The sequence below is a fragment of the Mesocricetus auratus genome, unplaced genomic scaffold (genome assembly GCF_017639785.1).
Source record: "Mesocricetus auratus isolate SY011 unplaced genomic scaffold, BCM_Maur_2.0 Super-Scaffold_100029, whole genome shotgun sequence".
In the NCBI taxonomy this organism is placed as follows: Eukaryota; Metazoa; Chordata; class Mammalia; order Rodentia; family Cricetidae; genus Mesocricetus; species Mesocricetus auratus.
In genome coordinates, this window is record NW_024429210.1 from 7,584,090 (window position 1) to 7,603,952 (window position 19,863).

General features: G+C 41.1%; 1 protein-coding gene and 1 non-coding gene across 3 annotated transcripts in view; one reads left to right on the forward strand and one right to left on the reverse strand.

The window, feature by feature from the left end:
• The window catches only part of Ppp3r1 (protein phosphatase 3 regulatory subunit B, alpha), a 49,263-nt gene that overhangs the window by 19,822 nt on the left and 9,578 nt on the right, over window positions 1-19,863 (forward strand). For both annotated transcript variants that reach the window (XM_040733242.1, XM_040733243.1), the window contains exon 2: window positions 8,574-8,613. In XM_040733242.1, the coding sequence (XP_040589176.1) occupies window positions 8,574-8,613 (40 nt within the window). The remainder of the gene's footprint in view (window positions 1-8,573; window positions 8,614-19,863) is intronic.
• LOC121134721 lies at window positions 2,951-3,021 on the reverse strand. The gene has a single exon (XR_005871840.1). It is a non-coding gene; the product is annotated as a small nucleolar RNA SNORD113/SNORD114 family (small nucleolar RNA).

Sequence of the window (19,863 nt, forward strand, 5' to 3'; positions counted from 1 at the left end):
GCCTTCATACTGACCTCCTTTAAAATGTTCTGGTTTGCACTCTGCCAGCAGTGAGTAAGGTGAAAAGGGTTCTGTTCTCACACCCTTGCCAGCATTTGTTAGATTTCCTGATGCAAGCCATCCTTAACAGGGAGAGGTGGCACCCTCAAAGTGATTTCAGTTTACAGTTCCCAGATGCAAGCCATCCTTAAGAGGGAGAGATGGCATCCTCAAAGTGATTTTTAGTTTGCAGTTCCCAGGTGAATGGGGATGTTGGACAATTAAAAAAATAGGTACTGGTCACTTGTGGGGTTTTCTTTGTGTTTTTTTTTTTATGGGGAATGTTTAATCTTTTAATTAGTCCTTTGTTGATTTGGTGTTTAATTTTTGTGGCTCTTTTAAAATTTTGTATATCAGCTTTCTGCCTGCAGTGTGGGTACTGATGCTCTTCTCCTGTCGGTTATGCTGTTAGTTTCCTTAGCCATTAGAAACTAGGCTTTCATGGAGTTCTTCTGCTGATTCCAGGGCCTCGCTAGTTCCTATGCTATTGAGAAGTTCTTGCCTAAACCTCTATTTTGAAGGGCATTCCCTGTGTGTTCTATTAGCCATGCCAGCATTCCCGGTGTTAAGGTCTTTTGATCTACATTGAGTGGGTGAAAGATACTACCTTCTGTCTGTTCATTCTTCTGTCTGGGTAGTCAGTTTCCAGCACCATTTGTTGAATAATCTCTTTCCACTGCATGTTTTTATACTTTTCTCTAAATTAGATAGCCATAGCTTTGTTTCTTTTAGAGTCCTATATTCTGTTTGACTGGTCTGCCTGTTTTTATGTCAGTATCAGGCTTTCTTTGTGACTGTAACTCTTGTGTAGTTTGAGATCGGGTACTATGGTACCTCCAACTGTGCTGTTTTTCTTAGAGTTGTTTTGGCTATTTCTCCGTCTTCTCTCCATGTGAGTTCTTGGATGTGTTTTTTTCTGGTTCTCTGTAGAATGACCTTGGCATTTTGATGGACATTGCATTGTGACTGGATTACTTTGGGCTGTATAGCCATTTTACAATATATTTGAAGGCCGCTGACTTATATATTGATTTTGTGTTTTGCAACTTTACTGAAAGTGTTCTGGGACTTTTTGTTGGATCTATAGGGTCTTTTAACAGAATTACTTCATCTACAAATGGGGACAGTTTGATTTATATTTTTATCCCCTTCATGTCTTTCTCCTTGTTGCTGTAGTTTTAAGGTTTGGGCACTATGAGTAAAGGAGGTGAGTGGTCATCTCTCTTCCTTTTGGGGGAAATCTCTTAGTTCTCCATTTAATACGGTATCCGCCATTGGCTTGTTGTATAGCTCCTTTGTTATTTTGAGGTGTGTTCCATCTACTCCTCATGTCTCCAGGACTTCTTATCATGACAGTTGTTAAACTTTGTCCAGTGTCTTTTGTGCGTCCATTGTGATGATTATGTGGTAAGGATCCTAACTTTATATATTGTATTACATTTATTGATTTGCATAGGTTGAACCAACTTTCATTTCCGGGATGAAGTTCACATGGTTATGATGTATGATCATTTTAATGTGTTCCTGAATTCAGTTTGCAAATATTTTGTTGAGAATCTTTGCATCTCTGTTCTTCAGGGAAATGGATCTGTGGTTTTCTGTTTATTTGGTTTTGGGATGGTACTGTTTTTTGTGAAATTTGAAAGTGTTCTTCCTTTTATGTTTTGTGCCAACAAACCAAGGAATATTGGTATTATGGCTTTATTAACATCAAAATTAGTTCAAACTTTGGTTTGTTCTTTGTGTTCTTGCTGCTTAAGCTTGTTATCCCCGCATACTTGAAGGATGGCTTGGAGGGTGAGTGAGAATATGAATGTGGAGTCTCTTAGCTAGGATCCAGCAACATAAATTCTGTTTTACTTTTTTTTTCAGTTTTCAGAGTGTTTCGTTCTTAGGTCTATTAGCTCATTATTCTACTTTTAAAATGTCTTCATTTAGTTCTAATTTAGAAGTAATTAAATTTTCAATTAAGCTGGGCGTTGGTGGCTCACGCCTTTAATCCCAGCACTTGGGAGGCAGAGGCAGGCGGATCTCTGTGAGTTCGAGACCAAGCCTGGTCTACCAAACGAGTTCCAGGACAGCCTCCAAAACAATACAGAAACCCTGTCTCGAAAAACCAAAAAAATTTTTTTTCCCAATGAATGCATTTGAGGCATCAGAAGGCTTTTAGAAGAGCAAAACCATTGTTAGGCTACATTACATGGGAGGGCCAGCAGGTTGTGTCTATGTGAACTCGGAAGGCTTTCTTATGTAAAGCTTTTGCTGCATCTGACAGTACTCACTGTGTAGCTTATATGTTTGGATAGTATTCTTAAATCCTGCCACTTAAGGCATGTGCAGCAATTGCCTATAGTATATCGGTTGCTTTGTAAAACACCATTTTGTATGTAGTATTCTCCCCCCCCCCAGTTTAAGGTTGAGGTCTCATTTCCTGAACAAATTGAGGGTTGACACAGAAAGGAAAGACCCATTTGCAACGGGGTGGTTGAAAGTTCATCCATAGTGGTTTGACAGTCAAGACTTTTGAGTTTGTATTTATGAAGGCATATTTCAGGGTTAGAATATATAGGTATGTTCTGCACCCTGCACTAAAGAGCATGGTGTGAACAAAGTAGGCATTTGCTATTGAGGAACTTGGAAGTGTTCTGATGCTGTCTAACAGGAAGACCTAGAAAGATGTTGTCACTTTGTATGACTAGTAAATAAGCATGTGAGGACTAGAGAGAGGCTCTTACTGCTTCTTCAGAGGACATAGATTTGATTCCTAGCACCTACATAACAGTTAACATCCATTGTGACTCCAGCCTGGGAACCTATGTCTTCTTTTGGCCCCTGAGGGTCAAATGGACATGCAAATGGAACACAGGCATACTTGCAGGCAAAACACCCAGACACATTTTTTTTTCCTGGTGTGAACCTCAGATTCCCAGACATGTAGTCATGATCCCCAATCATACATCCTCAGTGGTCATCATTGATCCAACACCTCCTCTTCCTTTCTCTTTCGCTTTCTATGTTATTATTACCTATTTGTGTCACTTGTGCCCAGACACGTTTTTTACAAATGTAAACACGATTGTGTTAGACTAGGTCAGCAAGCCATTTTGAAAATTTAATCTTCTAAGGTCATTTTAAAGACACTTGGCAGGGAGGGGGGAATGGATAATGTGGGTCATTTCTCATTGTCTTACCAATCAGCATAGTTTGCAGTTAGTGATCAGATTCAGTTTGTGCTGCTCTTATGATTCATAGAAAGTCTACAATGAAAAGAAATTAGGAATTATTGTCCCTGTTATTACCCCTAGCCTCTTCCTGATTAAACTTTTTCCTTACTTGTTTACAATCCTATTATGTTTTCTTGTAATAGATTATATATTAATAGAATATATAAACACATTCTAAGAAAGTATTACAGAACAATGCAGATTCTGATAGAATCATGGTAGACTGTTGAAAGTTTTACCATAGAACCATGTTCAGTTGGTTTAGGTTCTTTTGTTGCTTTGAAATAGTCTAATTTAGGTGAGGCTGCCCTTGAACTGCTGGTTTTCCTGGCTGTCCCTTCCAGTTGCTGGTATGCTAGGATTATAGACATAAGCCAAAACTCCCACCTTCTGTTTCTTTTAGTTTCCTTTTCTCGTTTAGTTTTGCAGTAGACAAATGCCACTTCTTCAAATTCTTTAAATTTTGGTTGCCGTTCTTCTTTATTGATGTTTCAGTTTTAATTTTACTTTATTGTTACTGTTTTGAGAGAGTCTCACTGTGTAGGCCTGGCTGTTCTGGAACTTGATATATATTCCAGGCTGGTTGCAGACTCACGGAGATCCAGCTGCCTCTGCCTCTCAGTTGCTGGCATTAAAGTTGTGTGCCACTTCGCTTGCCCTTCCTCCTCCTTTTTAGTTTTGAAAAACTGTCTCAGCTCTGTCTTGTAGGCAGACTTAAATATAAGCCTAAATTCTTGACTCAACTTCCTGAGTACTGGAACTACAGGCAAATTCCCTGTCCACCGAGCTTGGATTGACGTGATGTGGTGTTTTTGTGGTCTGTCCTGCGGGTGGAGTAAGTTAACAAGTATATGCTGATAATTTCAGTTTTCAAAGTTGTAAAGTTTTATCTCTCTCCTCTGAGCCTAGGTTCTGTAAGTTCTTAGACTGACAGATACCCATAGATGGATTACAATCTCAAAGATGTATGTTGGGGGAACAGTATTGAGAACACACACAGATGTTAGTAGACCCTTGTCTTTACATACGGAAAAAAATTTACATTATTAGTACTTCAGTTTAATCAGATGTAAATTTCCATAGTAAAAGTTACACTCAGTACCACAAAAGAAGAATTAGGTCTAATCATTGTATAAAAATATAAAGTATAAATAAATCAGATTAAAATTAGAGACTTAAAGTGGTTCTTTCTGAAAGGAGGCGTAGTTCCTTGGAGAAAAGTCATTGATTCCTAACCCTAGGATGCAAAGTATAATGTGATATATAATGTGAAGGACACAGGAACCAACACATTGGCTATATTTGAAGTGATTTAAGCATTGGAGTCAATGATATTGATAAACGATTATAGCTCAGTTTCATAAAATCCACAAGTCTGTACCATGCATGGTTTCGTTCTCCTTTAATCACAACATTTGGCTGCAGAGTCAGGTGGATCTTTGAGTTCAAGGTTAACCTGGGCTGCAGGGTGAGTTCCAGACCACCTCGGACTACAGAATGAGACCCTGTTTCAAGAAAGAAGAAGGAAAACCCTTAATAAGAAAACAAGTCATGTTGGAAGAATGATAAAATTAGAAAATTGCCACCTGACAGTTGTATCCGTTACTATTATTCAAAAGTATCCGTGGCTTAAAATACCACACATTTATCATTTCAGTGTCTGCTGTGCTTAGCTTTGCTTTATTGTGTCTCAGAAAGTTGGAATCAGGGTGTCTGGGGCACAGGGTCTCAAGCGAAGGTTTGCTTGAAAGACTCTTACCTACGCCATTGGTTGTGAGCAGTTGGTTCCTTGGCTGTTGGTGGACGGCCCCTTCAGTTCCTTGCCACATGACCAAAGTATGCAAGGTGAAAAATATGACTATCAGCAGAATAGAATCTGCAGTGATTTATAACCTAATTACAGAATTAATTTTAATCATCTCTTAGTTTTACATCACATTCTGTTATAGAAGCAGATTGTGCAAGAGGACAGGACACAACTTTGTGACCATCTTAAAGTGTGCTTCTGTGGCAATGAACACAATGCAGTTGACTCAGATACTGTGTGTAGTTGTTAAAGTAAGGGATGAAGTTTAAGTAGTAGCTTAGGTATTTACCTAGTCTGAAAATAACTCCCCCCAAGGTTTACCCACTAAACACCCAAAAGGAGAAATCTGCCCTTAGTGGGGAAACTGGAGGTGCTTTTATTTTTAAATTCAGGCTAGCTGTGAGTTCCTGATCTGTCTGCCTGTAGTTCCTGATTGGTAGATTTCAGGCCTTTGCCGGTCACCAGGCTTGCCTCTAAAAGGACACATCTTTGTTTGTTTGTTTGTTTGTTTGTTTTGTTTTTTCGAGACAGGGTTTCTCTGTATTGTTTTGCAGGCTTCCTGGAACTTGCTCTGTAGACCAGACTGATCTCGAACTCACAGAGATCCGAAAAGTACACATCTTGAGTGATTAAAATTAACACTGTCAGTACTAGGAGACGTGAGCATTTTTGCCTCCCTTAGTGTATGGTGCCAAGGATCAGACCCTTGGCTTCCTTCATTATCTTTGCCCCTGGGACCAGGGAGAAGACATTGCCACCTTCAGAGGAGGTGAAGGCAGACATGTTGGGTAAAAGGGTCTGTGAAGAATTAGAACTATTCAGCTGAAAGTACTGCAGAAGACAGGACAGACCCGCCTCTGTTCCAGAGTTTTTGTTTGTTTTTTAATTGAATAGTACTGTTTGGGGTTTCTGTCACTCTGATGAAGCACCATGACCAAAAGCAACTTGGAGAGGGAAGGGTTTGTTTTGCTTTCTCTTCCTGATCAGTCTCGTTGAAAGAAGTCAGGGCACAGACTCAAGTTGGGAACCTGAAAGCAGGAACTAAAGGAGAGAACCTGGATGGATACGGCTTAGGCGTCTCTTCATGGCTTGCTCATCTGCTTTCTCTACCCAGGACCACCCACGCAGGGCTGGCACTGCCTCCCGTGGGCTAGACCCTCTCTCTTCAATCACTGATCAAGAAAATGCCCAATAGACTTGTCTACAGCCATTTCATGGGGGCGTTTTCTCAGTTGGGCTCCTTTTCCCAGATGACTCTAGGCTTGTGTCAAGTTGACAAAGGAAGGGGTGGACAAATATTGAGACAACCCCCATCCCACAAAAATAGGACAGTTTTATGTAGTCTAGGCTAGCCTTGAGCTCATGAAGTCAATGGGGATCACCTTTGACTTTCCTTCTCCCTTTATCTGCTGACTGCTGGGATCACAGATGTGCACCACTATGCCTGGTTTATTTTTATTGGAGATATTTATGACATGTGTTAGAGGAGAATGGAGATTATAATATAGGTTTATTTACCTTATAGTGTTTCTTACAAATTAGGTGATAGGATATAATTATGGTCTTTTCTCTGTGGCTTTTTAAAAAACGTTTTACTCAGTAACACGATGCCTTTCTTCATTGTCAGATGTGGAATTGTGTGCTTTTTTGGCTGGATTTTGTTTTGTTCCTTTAGAGTGCTTGCTTGTTTCATCGCGTTCTCAAGTCACTTGGAATTAGCTTACTGATTGCAGACTTGATTTTAAAAATCCTTCTCTAGGGTAAGCTCAGAACAGCCTTTTAGTTCACAGCTAATTCAGACATTCTGAGGACTGTTCCTGGCTTGCCTGTGTCTTGAGATCTGCTCATCCCTCTTGGCATCATGGCACATTCCCAGTTTTGGGAGCACCAGGGATTGTTTAGCCCTCTGTACCAGTTCTTTCCTTGGCTTTGGGCGTGTGTCCTTCTAATGCAGCTGAAGATGAGGGGAGGTCTCTACAGATCCGAGGTTGCTGGAGCCAGGTCTCTGGATCTTCCTCTGGCTGGGACTTGTCAGTTCTCCAGGGCAGACCCTGGCCCTTTTCTCAGCGACTGCTGGTCGCCTCTGAAGTGCTGCCCCATGTACTGTTCTATACTAGTCCCACATTTGGAGGCTGATGTTTTTGATTTCCTTTGGTTTATGAGTATTGAATGCTGGCTGTAGTGATTTACATGTTTAATTTCCGTATGTGTTAGGCAGAAACAGACAATGTCCAAAAAAGCTAAACATACAATTCATCTCGTACACCGCACAAAGGTATTTATTTAAGGACTTTATCATCAAGTTGCCTTGTGAATAACTTGGTCTTATTGTACAGTGCTTGAATTCTGCAAGCTTTCTTACTGTGTAAGTTTAAAACATGTTGGCTTTAGAAAACCTAGGCCTGTATTTTTTTCTAGAACCCTTTTCCTCCTTTAATATGGGGAAAATATATAAACTAGGGTACAGGATGGTTTCCTACATAAGGAAATACTTGGAAGTAGTTTTAAATGGCTGGCTGTTTTTTTATTTTTTTTTTATTTTTGTTTTGTTTTTCGAGACAGGGTTTCTCTGTGGCTTTGGAGGCTGTCCTGGAACTCACTTGGTAGTCCAGGCTGGTCTCGAACTCACAGAGATCCACCTGCCTCTGCCTCCCGAGTGCTGGGATTAAAGGCGTGCGCCACCAACGCCCGGCTGTTTTTTGATTTTTCAAGACAGGGTTTAGTGGCTTTGGAGGCTGTCCTAGAACTAGTTCTTGTAGACTAGACTGGTCTCAAACTCACAGAGATCCACGTGCCTCTGCCTCCTGAGTGCTGAGAATAAAGGTGTGCATCACCACCGCCTGGCCTGACTGGATATCGGGTTTCATGTTCCTGTTAGCATCTCACTAATATTTCAGTTGTACAGGATTTGGGAAATTCTGTTTTACTGAATGTGTATAACTGATAACAAGGTTTTTCTTTTAACAGTTCATTTTGCAGTTTCATTAAACTTTAAATAAGCAGAAATGACAGGAATGTTTTCACTCTGAGGTTTTTATCAAAATAAGTTCATTAGCCTGATATGTTGACACAGGCCAGTTAATCTCAGTACTGGGGCTGAGGAAGGAAACAGGAGTTCAAAGCCATCCTGAGCCTTAGAACAGTGTCTCAGAAAAGAAAAAAAAACAAAACAGAACAAAAACCCAACGTAGTTCATGAAGTAGGATAAGTGAGTGCATTGACAGTCTCTAACATGGGGAATTTTGTGTGTAGTATGTTTGTGGTATTAAAAATACTTGAACTATATTTTAATCAAATGCTTGCATAAGTCTTAATGAGATCTTACTCTGTCTACTATATTGCTTAATATATTTTCTTATCAGTTAAACAATATAGTTTATAATTCCATATATAAGTTTAGGGCTCATTTACCTGCTTCGTCTGTCACATTAAAAAAGTTGTTTAATATTCCAAAGACATTTGGGTGTATCTCATAACTAATTGATTCTTTCTTCCTCCCCCAGGGAAATGAGGCGAGTTACCCTTTGGAAATGTGCTCACACTGTAAGTTGAATATAATGGCAACAACTATTTGTTTTGCTTATAACTGTGTTTCTGTGTGTTTTACGTCTCTATGAAATGTGCTTATTTTATATCAAATATAGCCCACATTTAAAATGGAGAACACATGGATCAGCTACTTTTTCCGTTAGCAGAATAGGGAGTTAAAACAAAAACAAGATTTTATGATTAATATCTGCACTGTGTTGCAAGTACAGGTTATAAACCCCCAAATCTCTATGTAATAGTGGTGTTTTTTTGTTTTGTTTTTTCTGTTTGTTGATCTAAGGATCTGGATCTGGGCTCCTTACTTTTGTAATGTTAATAGCTGTACCCAGTATTCCCAAAGTCATTTGGGAAATGGGATTGCGAGACCAGAAAGCTGGTATTTTGTGGGCTAGAACTTGCCACATAGCCTAGTTAGCTATCACATGGACTGGAGAGTAGCTCCTTCTGTATGTACATTCAGAAAGGAGAAACAGATGTGTTAGTTTATATTTTGCAGTGTTTTAGATCTGAATGGAATGGGGCCAGTGACTATCTGAAGAGTGGCAGATTTCTAGAGTGAAAGGCAGTTGTCAAAACCTTCAGATACTGTAAACGTTTATTATGAGGCTGGGGATTTTTGAAACAATTGTATTTTACTTACTTGTACATATATGTGGGTGGGGTGGGAGTTATGCATGTGCTGCAGAGTAATGTGGAGATCAGAGGGCAACCCGTGGGGTTTGGTTTTATTCTTTGCACCTTACTGGAAAAAGGATCCAACTAGAGGTATATTATTAGGTGTGGCAGCAAGCACCTTTGCCTGCTGAGCAATTTCTGCCAGCCCCTTATTTCTTACATACTTATTTATGGGACAGAGTCTCACTGTGAAGCACTGTCTGTCTGTCTGTCTATGGGACAGTTTCTCGCAGCTTGGTCTATCTATCATCTATCTATATCTGACATATTCTCACCATGTGGCCCCACTTACTTGTTTATTATTTATTCATTCATTTATTTGATAGGCTGTCATTGCGTGGCCTCTATTTATGCTTGTTTGGCTCTCACTGCTCGAACTTAGTTGTTTATTTGACGGGCTCTCACTGTGCGAACTTATTTATGAATGGTATAGCTTCTCACTGTGTAGTCCTACTTGTTTGTTTGTGGGACAAGTTCTCTCTATGCAGCCATATTTACTTATTCATACATTTATTTATGAGATAGGTACTCACTGTGTAGCTCTATTATTGTTTGTTTCATTCGTTCATGGGACAGGTGTAAAGAGAAGCCTTCCCGACAGCCTGGTTCTAGAGCCGCTTTCCCGCCAGCCTGGTTCTAGAGCCGCATCAGTCCCAAATGAACACACAGGAGGCTATATTAATTATGAAGCTGTTGGCCTTGCTTGTCTCTTACTGGCTAGCTCTGACTTAAGTATTTACTCCATAATTGTTAATCTAAGTATTTCTCTTACCTGAGAAAAGGGTCCGGACTTCTTACCTCTATGACAGCTACATGATGACTTCCTGTGTTTCTCCTCCCCAGAGTCCTCCTTGACTCCTAGTCCCACCTATCTTGATTTCCTATTGGCCAACAGTGCTTTATTCAACAACCAATAAGAGACAGATGTACAGAATGGCATCTCCCATCAGACAGGCTCTCATTCTGTAGCCCCATTTCATTCATTCATTCATTCAGTCAGTCAGTCAGTCATTTTTGGAACTGGTTCTCTCTGTAGTCTTGTTTGTTCGTTTGTTTATTCGTGGGACAGGCTCTCACTGTGTGGCCCTGGCTAGTCTGAAACTTAATGTAGAGCATGGTGGTCTTGAGCTCACAGAGATCTGTTTGCCTTAGCTCCTGGAGTGCTGGAATTAAACGCATATATTAGTCAGTGTTCTGCTGCTGTGAAGAGACACCATAGCCAGGACAGCTCTTACAAAAGAAAACATTTAATTGGGGCTCACTTAAAGTTTCAGAGGTTTAGTGCATTATTGTGGAGGGGGAGCATGGTGGCACACAAGCAGACATGTTGTTGGGTAAGTGGCAAGTGTTCTACGTCTAGATCCACAGTCAGCAGGAGGAGAAAGCGCCTCTGGGCCTTGCTTGGCTTTCTGAAACACTTTCTCCAGCAAGGCCGTACCTCCTAATCCTCTCAAATAGTGTCACTCCCTGTGACCAAGCATTCAAATCTGTAAGCCTGTGGGGCCATTCCTATTCAAACTGTTTTAGTCTTGTGTGTATGGAGTGTGCATGTGTGGAAGTTAGAAGACAACTCTGGAGGCAGTTCTCCTGTCTCTAATGAGTTCCACAGATTGAGCTCATGTCTCCCCAAGCCTCTTGACCCTCTGAGCCATTTTGCCAGCCCAGGTCTTAATTTTATATACATGTTAGGTGGAAGCTTACTATCTGAAGGACTGGATGCTAATTGGTTTACTTGAACAGTGTGTTGTAGTAAAAAATTTGAAACTGCTTAGATCACTTCTGTCTGTCCATGTTGATGGCCTTTAAGACACTTGAGATTTTACGTCCATGGCTCCTGTCTCAGAGTATTGTAATTGCTGTTAATCCTTGGGGGTTAGAAATTAAAGCTTCAAAAATATTTGATGTGTAGTATAACACTCTCCTTACTTTCTATTTCATTGATATTGTAATATTTAGAAATAAAAGCCATGTGACACATGTGCTTTGTCATACTGTTTCTTTCTTAGTGTTTTACACTACTGTTTTCTTTCCTTTTAAAAAAAGATTTATTTATTATGTACTTAGTATACTATCTGAACTCCAGAAGAGGGCTTCAGATCTCATTACAGATGATGGTTGTGAGCCACCATGAGGTTGCTGGGAATTGAACTCAGGACCTCTGGAAGAGCAAGCAGCCAGTGCTCTCAACCTCTGAGCCATCTCTCCAGACCTTTCATACTGTTTCTGTACAGTAGGGTTCCATTTCTTGAGTCCACCTGTCCTACTGTTTATGCACCTGCTCCCCCAATCTTCACATTGTGATTTCTGTTGTGTCTGAACAACGCCATTCCCTCAGTTGCTTTTGCCATCGGTGGTTTTTTATTAGTAATCCCTTTCATGAGCACCGTAACTGGTAATCTGTCTGTTAATGTGGAAAGTAGAGTTTCAGTTTACTTTATCAACATTGGTTAACATAATTCAGACCATGCCATGGTAAGTAGACACTTTAAAATTAGCAAGTACATGTCAGAGTCTTTGGCTGCCAGAGTTCTCGGTGTTTCTTCATTTCTGCCACAGATACAGTTATGTGAGGTTTGGGAGGTAAAATGACTTGGGGCTTGTTCTGTTTTTACTGAAGAATTCTGGTATGATTTGTACTGTTGTGTTTTTGCACGGTTCTGGAGCCAGAAGCTTAACATTGTTTGTAGCTTCCTTATTTTTAGGGTAGGCAATACTTGATTTGATAGTATAGGTCCATAGTGTGGCTTATAAATGTTTTAAAAGTTTAATGCAGTCCCTCTACACTTCTCTTTTTCTCTCCCACCTTCTCTCGCTTTCCTTCCCTTTTATCTTCTATCGTTAAAAATAAATGCCTAGACCTAGGCGTGGTTGTATATATCTGTAATTCAGCATTTGGAGGCTGAGGAAGGAGGATTGCCTTGATTTGGAGGCAAGTCTAGAATCTATAATGAAACTGTCTCAAAAAACCAAAGCCTGTGGTCTGGGGCTAACTCATTTGATAGGGTTGTCTGTAGTAGAACCCTGGGAACACAGTAGTTTGAGGGGAGGTGTTTATGGATGGTGCACTCCCAGGGGAATGGAACAGTGACTGACCTAGTGAGGAGTAAGGAAGGCTCCGGCCCAGCCATAGAAAACACAACAGACAGATGGTGTGTGTAATGTGTGTGTCTCTTGGCACATAAAGTGCTCTCTAAGAGAAAAACACTAGTAACACCAAACCTATTCCAGAACCATTGGGCATCAAGAAGGAAGAACATGAATCCCCATGGTAGGCTGAGGACTTGGTAGTAGGGACCTGAAAGAGAGATTTGGTAATTTTTGTTTTAAGGTCTAGTGGTGACCAGGTCTCTGGTGTGAAAGAGTAAGGGTGGAGGTCTCTGGAATTGATTGGAGACCTTGGTAGGTTAAGATAGTTTGAAGCTTCGGTTCCAGGTCATTCTGCTGTCTCAGCAGAGGTAGCCCTGGCGTTCCTTTTGTGTGGCTGGAATCTTCTTGCCTTGCCGTGAGTTGTTACTTGGGTTTTGTGTTGTTAAACTTGCTCTTCTCAGTTTAAGTTCATTTGTGCCCTTGGTGTTTGGTAGTGTTCTGGAGCCAGTCTGTACTTTGGTTTTGCTGTGTCACCTCCTGACCTGCAGCTGTGTAGATTATCCTTGAGTTTAAGTTCCTTTGCTTCAGCCTCCCGTGGACACTCGGCTCATAGGCGTGTGCCGCCACATCTAGCTTAGGCATTCTTGCCTTACTTTTTTTTTTTTTTTTTTTTTTTTCTTGCAGCAGGGTCTTGTGTGTATCAGGCTGGCCTTGAACTTTCTCTGAAACTTCTGATCCTTCTGCCTTGACCTTCTGGGTATTGGAATTACGGGCACCTGCCAGTATATCCAGTTTTCCAAGGGTTAGTGATGCTTTATGTGTTTGACTCTTGATAATTTTGAAGTAGCTAAAGAATTTAAATCTAGAAGCACTGACCGCCTACATGAGTAATTCTTGTTTTCTCAATTCATGATACATGTCTGAGATCTAGTCATTTTATTTTTAATTCTGTTTACACCTAGGCCTCTGTGTGCAAATGTTTGGGGAGATCAGAAGAGGACCCCCTGAATCTGGAGTTAGAAGCAGTTGTTAGGTACTTGGATGTAGGTACTGGAATCTGAAGTCAGGTTCTCTGCAAGAGCAGGAGTGCTCTGAACCATCTTCCAGCCCCTGAATTCTAGTTCTTCATGAGCATGCAGTTTTTGTACATGTGGGATTCCAAGGGAAACCTCCAAGAATCAGTTCTCAACCTTGTGGGTTCTGGGATCAAACCTAAGTTTGGCTGTAAGCACACCCACCACTGATCCAACCTGCCAGCCCAAACCTGAAGTGGGTTTTTGTTTTGTTTTTTGTTTTTTTGAGACAGGGTTTCTCTGTATTGTTTTGGAGGTTGTCCTGGAACTCGATTTGTAGACCAGGCTGGCCTTGAACTCACAGAGATCACTTGCCTCTGTCTCCCGTTTGCTGGGATTAAAGGCGTGCGCCACCAATACCCGGCCCAAACCTGAAGTTTTATAACACAAGAAAGTGGGTGTGAGTTCCTGATGGGGTCCTTGCCAGTGAATCCGAGGGATTCCTTTTCTAATTGATGACATTACTTGGTTCAGGCTCTCTTAGCTCTTTGTCTCCCAGGAATCCCCATAGAAAATGTGTAACTACGTACTTAGAATAACATATAAATCTCCATTTACTGTAGATGTCCAGCTTCATATGATGGGTGTTAATTTTTTGAGGCAAGGTCTCACTGTGTAACCTTGGCTAGTCTGGAACTCACTGTGCAGAGTAGATTGGCCTCAGAGTCACTGAGATGTCCCCGCCTTTGCTTCCCAGGTGCACCACCATAAGTGGCACCTATTAATATTTTATGAGGAAAGAATTATAGCTTACATTTAGAAAAATTAATGAAAGAATTAGACTTAGCTTCAGTAAGTTTTGAAAATAGATTCCATACCTTGCTCATTATTCATTTAGTCCCTAATCAAGAGAATTGAAGGTGATACCCAAAATGAAATTTTATATAATAGAACAGATTTTGCAAAGAATTTGAATATTTGTCCAACACAATTATTCAGTGGTTACTATGTAATTATCAGGGATGCACTAAATAGGAGTAATTATTTATTTTTATTTTATTTTTCGAGACAAGGTTTCTCAGTGTAGCCTTGGGTGTCTTGGAACTTGCTCTGTAGACCAGGCTGGCCTTGAACTCACAGAGATCTGCCTACCTTTGCCTCCTGGGTGCTGGGATTAAAGGCGTGCGCCACCACGGCCTAGCCTGAGTTACTATTTCTAATAGGATTTTCTCCCTCTAAAGCAGTAGCAGCTTTCTTTGAGTTTGCACCAACCCCAGAGAAGGTTTCCAGGGGAAAGCAGACCATGTTAAGACATATTTTTAGCTGGAGAAATGTAGCGTATAAACTGATGGAGTTTCAGTGGAATGCTGAGTGAAGAGGCAGAGCTGCTAACATAGGTGTTACCAATTGGAAATAGGCAAGCAGGAAGCTCTCAGGGTAAAGTGTGGGGAAGCAGGTCTGTGGACAGCAGGCAAACGGAAAGGCAGGCCTGTGACAGTTTACCAGGCTCTTACACATTCTCAGGTTAGGGTAAAGTGTGGGGAAGCAGGTCTGTGGACAGCAGGCAAATGGAAAGGCAGACCTGTGACAGTTTACCAGGCTCTTACACATTCTCAGGTTAGGGTAAAGTGTGGGGAAGCAGGTCTGTGGACAGCAGGCAAACGGAAAGGCAGGCCTGTGACAGTTTAGCAGGCTCTTACACACTCTCAGGTTAGGGTAAAGTGTGGGGAAGCAGGTCTGTGGACAGCAGGCAAACGGAAAGGCAGGCCTGTGACAGTTTAGCAGGCTCTTACACATTCTTTCTCAGGTTAGCACTCAGTGCTTTAACCCAGCATTTTGGAGGCAGAGGCAATGGATCTCTTGAGATAAAGGACAGTTAGTGCTATGTAGGGGGAACCTGTCTCAAAACATAAAATAAGACGATGACACTTTATTTGTGCTGGAGAGATGACTTAGCAGTTAAGAACACATATTGTTCTTTTGGAAGACTGGAGTTGATTCCCAGCATCCAAACCAGGCAGTCACGACTGCCTTTAACTCCAGATCCAGGGCTTCCTTATCTGACCTCCCAGGGCACGTATACACAGACATCCACTTAAACAGAAGGAAGGGAAGGAGGAGAGAGAAGACAGGCAAGATGCTAGTTACCTTGAAGCCTTGGCCCCTCAACAAAGCCGCTCAGTATGCTAAAGGAAGAGCAGCAATAATTGCTCCCAAAAAACACAGTAGATAAGAAAAAGGAGGCCATGACACAAACAGTACAGTGTATATAGAGATCTGATTATGTTGGAACCTTAAGGGACAGAGAGCTTCCCTTTTAAACAGAATGAGGGAGAGAAGAAAGGAGTGGGAAGGAGGAGGAGAAGAGAGAGACAAACTGAGATGCAGGAGAGGGGGAGTAGCAGAGCCTGGAGGAGCTAGGTCCTGGTTAGGACCATAAATGGGGGTTGTTGCTGCAGGGAGGTGTGGCCTGATCCCAGGCTGAGGGATTTGACCTTCTGCAAGTGATTACTGTCTTTTAGGGGCAGGCCCATGTTCTAACAAAAGTGAAATCAAGATTGCCTGTTATGTGTTATTTTGCCCAGCCAAAACTGTGTGTTCTGTCTTAACTAAACCTTGTTGTTGCTTACATAAGCCCCTCGTGCATTTTTTCTTTAATCTCAAGTTATTTTTATAATTAGCTTATGTGTCTGTACTTTGATTAGGATAGGATTGGCAACCCAGTTTCTTAGAAGCCGTGAAAGGAGGCGAGGAAAAAGAAAACATGACCAAGTAGACAGAGGCAAAGACTGTGTTGTATTCCCACACATAAATACACAAATATCAAATCGCTCATGGAGGCTAACAGCTAGACTAGTAGATAAATGGGATTTTGTGAAATCAGCAGCATTAGGAGAATATCAAGAAACTAAGAACACATTACGCAACCTTCATCTTAAAGTTGGCGTGCTCTGAGAACAACTTAACCTAAATAAGATCAGCAGGTATGGTGTGGTGTGCCCTTAGGCTGGTAATTTTCTTGCGTCAGACTGATGAGTAGAGAGGGAACCGTCCTTGCAAGTGAACATTTCTTATTTCTAAGTAAGAAAGCCAGATAAGCCTGGAGTTAATTAGCAAATCTCACAGGGTCCAGATCCAATTGAGGAAGTTTCCAGCAGGGTTTTTGTCCAGGGAATAGAGGTTGTATCAGATCTCCTCCCATTAGGTTTTGCCAAAGAGGATGTAACAGTGTCTTCTTTGATTCAGAACTTTTTCTTTTCTTGGAGATTCCTAAAGCAGGGAGGAGAGAGTGATGAGGCAAAGCCAGAGAACAGAAGAGAGCTGAATAAGCTAGAGTCCTTAGAACTCACTCTGAGTTCCAGCAGTGCCTCTAAGATTTACCTCCTGTTCCTTAATGTTTCTTTTCCTCCTTAAGTTTGATAATTCTCTTAAACACTTGAATTCCTTTTAAACTAGTACTTTCTTCATTCCTTGGATTGTTTTTAAACTCCTATTAGATTGGCTATTTTTCATCTTTTGATTTCCTATAGTAGGAATTTGTAGTATATAAGAAATAAATGAATAGACCCTTCAAGAGTATCAACTAACCCTCTTTCCCCCAAATACTTGCAACTTTCCAGGCAGAATAACTATAAAATATAAAGTAAGCTACTAATGAGCTTTCCTAAGCCCCAGCAAATGTTTCCTCTCCTGAAGCTTTGTTTCCTATTTTAGTCTTTTTTTCCCCTTCTTTACTAAAAAATTACAGCTGTTTATGTGAGCTGATGGGATTGTTTGGATTATATTTCTGAGATGCTAACAAGAGTGGTTTCCTTGCTCTCACTCAGAGGTATTTAGTTCCTCCCTTGGTATACTAGAAGTTTTATCTCACAATGTTGGGATGCCATAAAGCAACCCATTATCTAAACGATTACCCTTAAGGGTATCTTCTGGCACATGTGGACATTTTTTCCAATTTAGGTAGGAAGTATGCTGCCTCAGGGCTTCACTTTGAGGCCATTGAATGTCCTAAGAAGTTCCCCTTGACACCAGCACCCTATAGGACTGAAAAGGACATTCTCCTCCTTATGTTTCTATGCTCAGTTGCTCAGAGAATTTCTATACTAGAAGTAGCCACGTCACAGGAAGCAGAAGAGACAGACAAATGCTAAGCTAGAAGAGTGGCAGGAGAAGAGACAGAAAGATGACAAACAAAGGTGTGACGAACACTGAAATGAGGGTCGTCTAACAACTGGCTTAGAATAACATGCCATGTTGGCCAAAGAGGAGGCCCAGGCCACAGAAAGAACTGACTCCTCATTTACCTGGGAAGGCAGCACAGAGTGCTGGGTGCATGCATGGCACTAGGTGCTGACTAATGAGTGACTGACTCTTTTGAGTTACTGTGGGATTGCACAGTCACTCAATGTAAATCACAGTTCTGACTCAATGAGGGAATATAGTTTATTCTCTATTCTCTACACAAATACAACAGATGGCAGTTCAAGAACAGAGAAGTGAATTATACTGAATAGCACAGTCACCATTAAATTCTTTCTTGATAACTGCAGAATGAATGAAAGTTATCAATAAAACTAATTATTTAACCAAATATGTTGATGAGGATGTGTTGGGTAGGTTACAGTGAAGTAGAGAAACTTTTGCTGTAGGTTCAGATGCGATCCTTTGACATTCTTAGCTTTTGGGTCACTGGAAACCAGTGGTCTGCTAAGTTAGTATACCCCAAACCTAATAGTCAGTAGGATGTTAGGTCAGTAGGTACAGAGGTTAAAGTTATTAAGGAAGCCAAGGTCTAGGATAATTTAGACTGTATTTGGAACATACTGAAAGTACATAATCATGAAATTTTGATAAGTTCCTTTGAAGAACTCTTCAGCCTATGCGTGGCATTTCTTTAGGTCACTTCAAGAGTTCACATAGTTTAAATTTAATAGGTAAGCCTTTTTCAGCTGTAAAGAAAAGATAAGCTGCACCCAGGGGGCAGAGCCAAGCAGATCTCTGAGCTCAAGGATAGCCTAGTCTGCATAGCAAGTTCCAGGCCGACCAAGGCTACAGAAAAAATCCTTTTGTTTTGAAAGAAAAAATAATCTCTTCATAGCTTTCCTTTAAAAAAGTAGAAAAATCACATGCTTACTATTTGTCGAAACAGTGAAGAGCATAAAAGACTGAAGTTTCTTTTTCTTTCTTAAAGGAGGAGTGGAGTCTTTGAAAGGTAGTATCAGATGTGGAAATATATGCTTCAGTACTTAGGCACAGTACTGACCTGTGACTGCTAAATACTGAATGGTGGTAACAGGATGAGCTTGAGCTGTTTTAGAGCTGTCTGCATGGGTGGTAGATGGTGAAAGCCGGCATTTCAGAAAGTGAGATCCTGTCTGATGTGTTACCTTGCAGCACACCTAATCCACTGCAGACAGTGCGGGGGGGGTGCAGTGCTTGGATGCCCGCTTCTTTCGGGATGGCAGCCACGCTCCCTTGAGCAGTGCATTAAGAGACCTACTTTTCCTTCTTTTGAAGTTTGTGTTCTCTGATCTTGACTTCAAATACTTTTTTTTCCTTTTTGTCCTCCACTCCTAAGCACTATTCATGGCTTTGCCTTCCAAGTCTGCTTTGTACTAGGTAATTAGGGACAGATGCCACGCTTTCGAAATGAGAGTTTTGGTCTTCCTTTATAGATGAGTGACATATATAAACACACGTGTGACATAAATATTCTCTCTCCCTCTTCCTCTCCCTCTCTACCTCTCTCCCTCTCTCCCTGCCTTCCTCCCTTCCTCCCTTCCCTCCCTCCTCCCCCAAGAATGCTGGGCAGTGTGAAAAGCTTTAACTCCCAGCTCCCATGGTGAGCACCATGTTCTGCAGTGTGCTCTGTTGCAGGAGATTTAGACATAATTTAACAAATTACATGACGTGTTCCACACTTCATCACAAAACAAGCTTGGAGAGTTTGGTGATTTTGCTCAGCTGTCGATGTCTGTATGGTAGACGAGGCCGATCTGTGATGTCTGCTAGATTTTGATGTGTTATGTGCATTCCTAGGGGTTGGTTGGTTGGTATTTTATGCCATCTGTAAGTCTTAAAGTATCTGTACTGGGAGAAATTTCCATAAATTCATAAAGTTCCACATTTTATGGACATTCCTCTCCCCCTTTTGAACTGTGATAGACATCAGTGCCATCCTGTGACTGTGTTGTGGTCTTTAGTACTACAGCTAATTTTTGCAGTGCCCATTTTAATGTTGTATTTTAAATGTACACTTTAAGTTCCTGCAATGAGTATCATGTATATATGTCATAAACATAGATATTTAGAAGACTCTTTGACACCTGCTTTTCTTTTCTAAATTGTATGTGTACGCATGTTTTTGATACATGTAAGTTTCAGCACCACTTAAGTTACTGGTACTCACAGAGACCAGCACAGGGCATCAGATCCCAGAACTGGAGTTACAGATGGTGTGAACTACTGT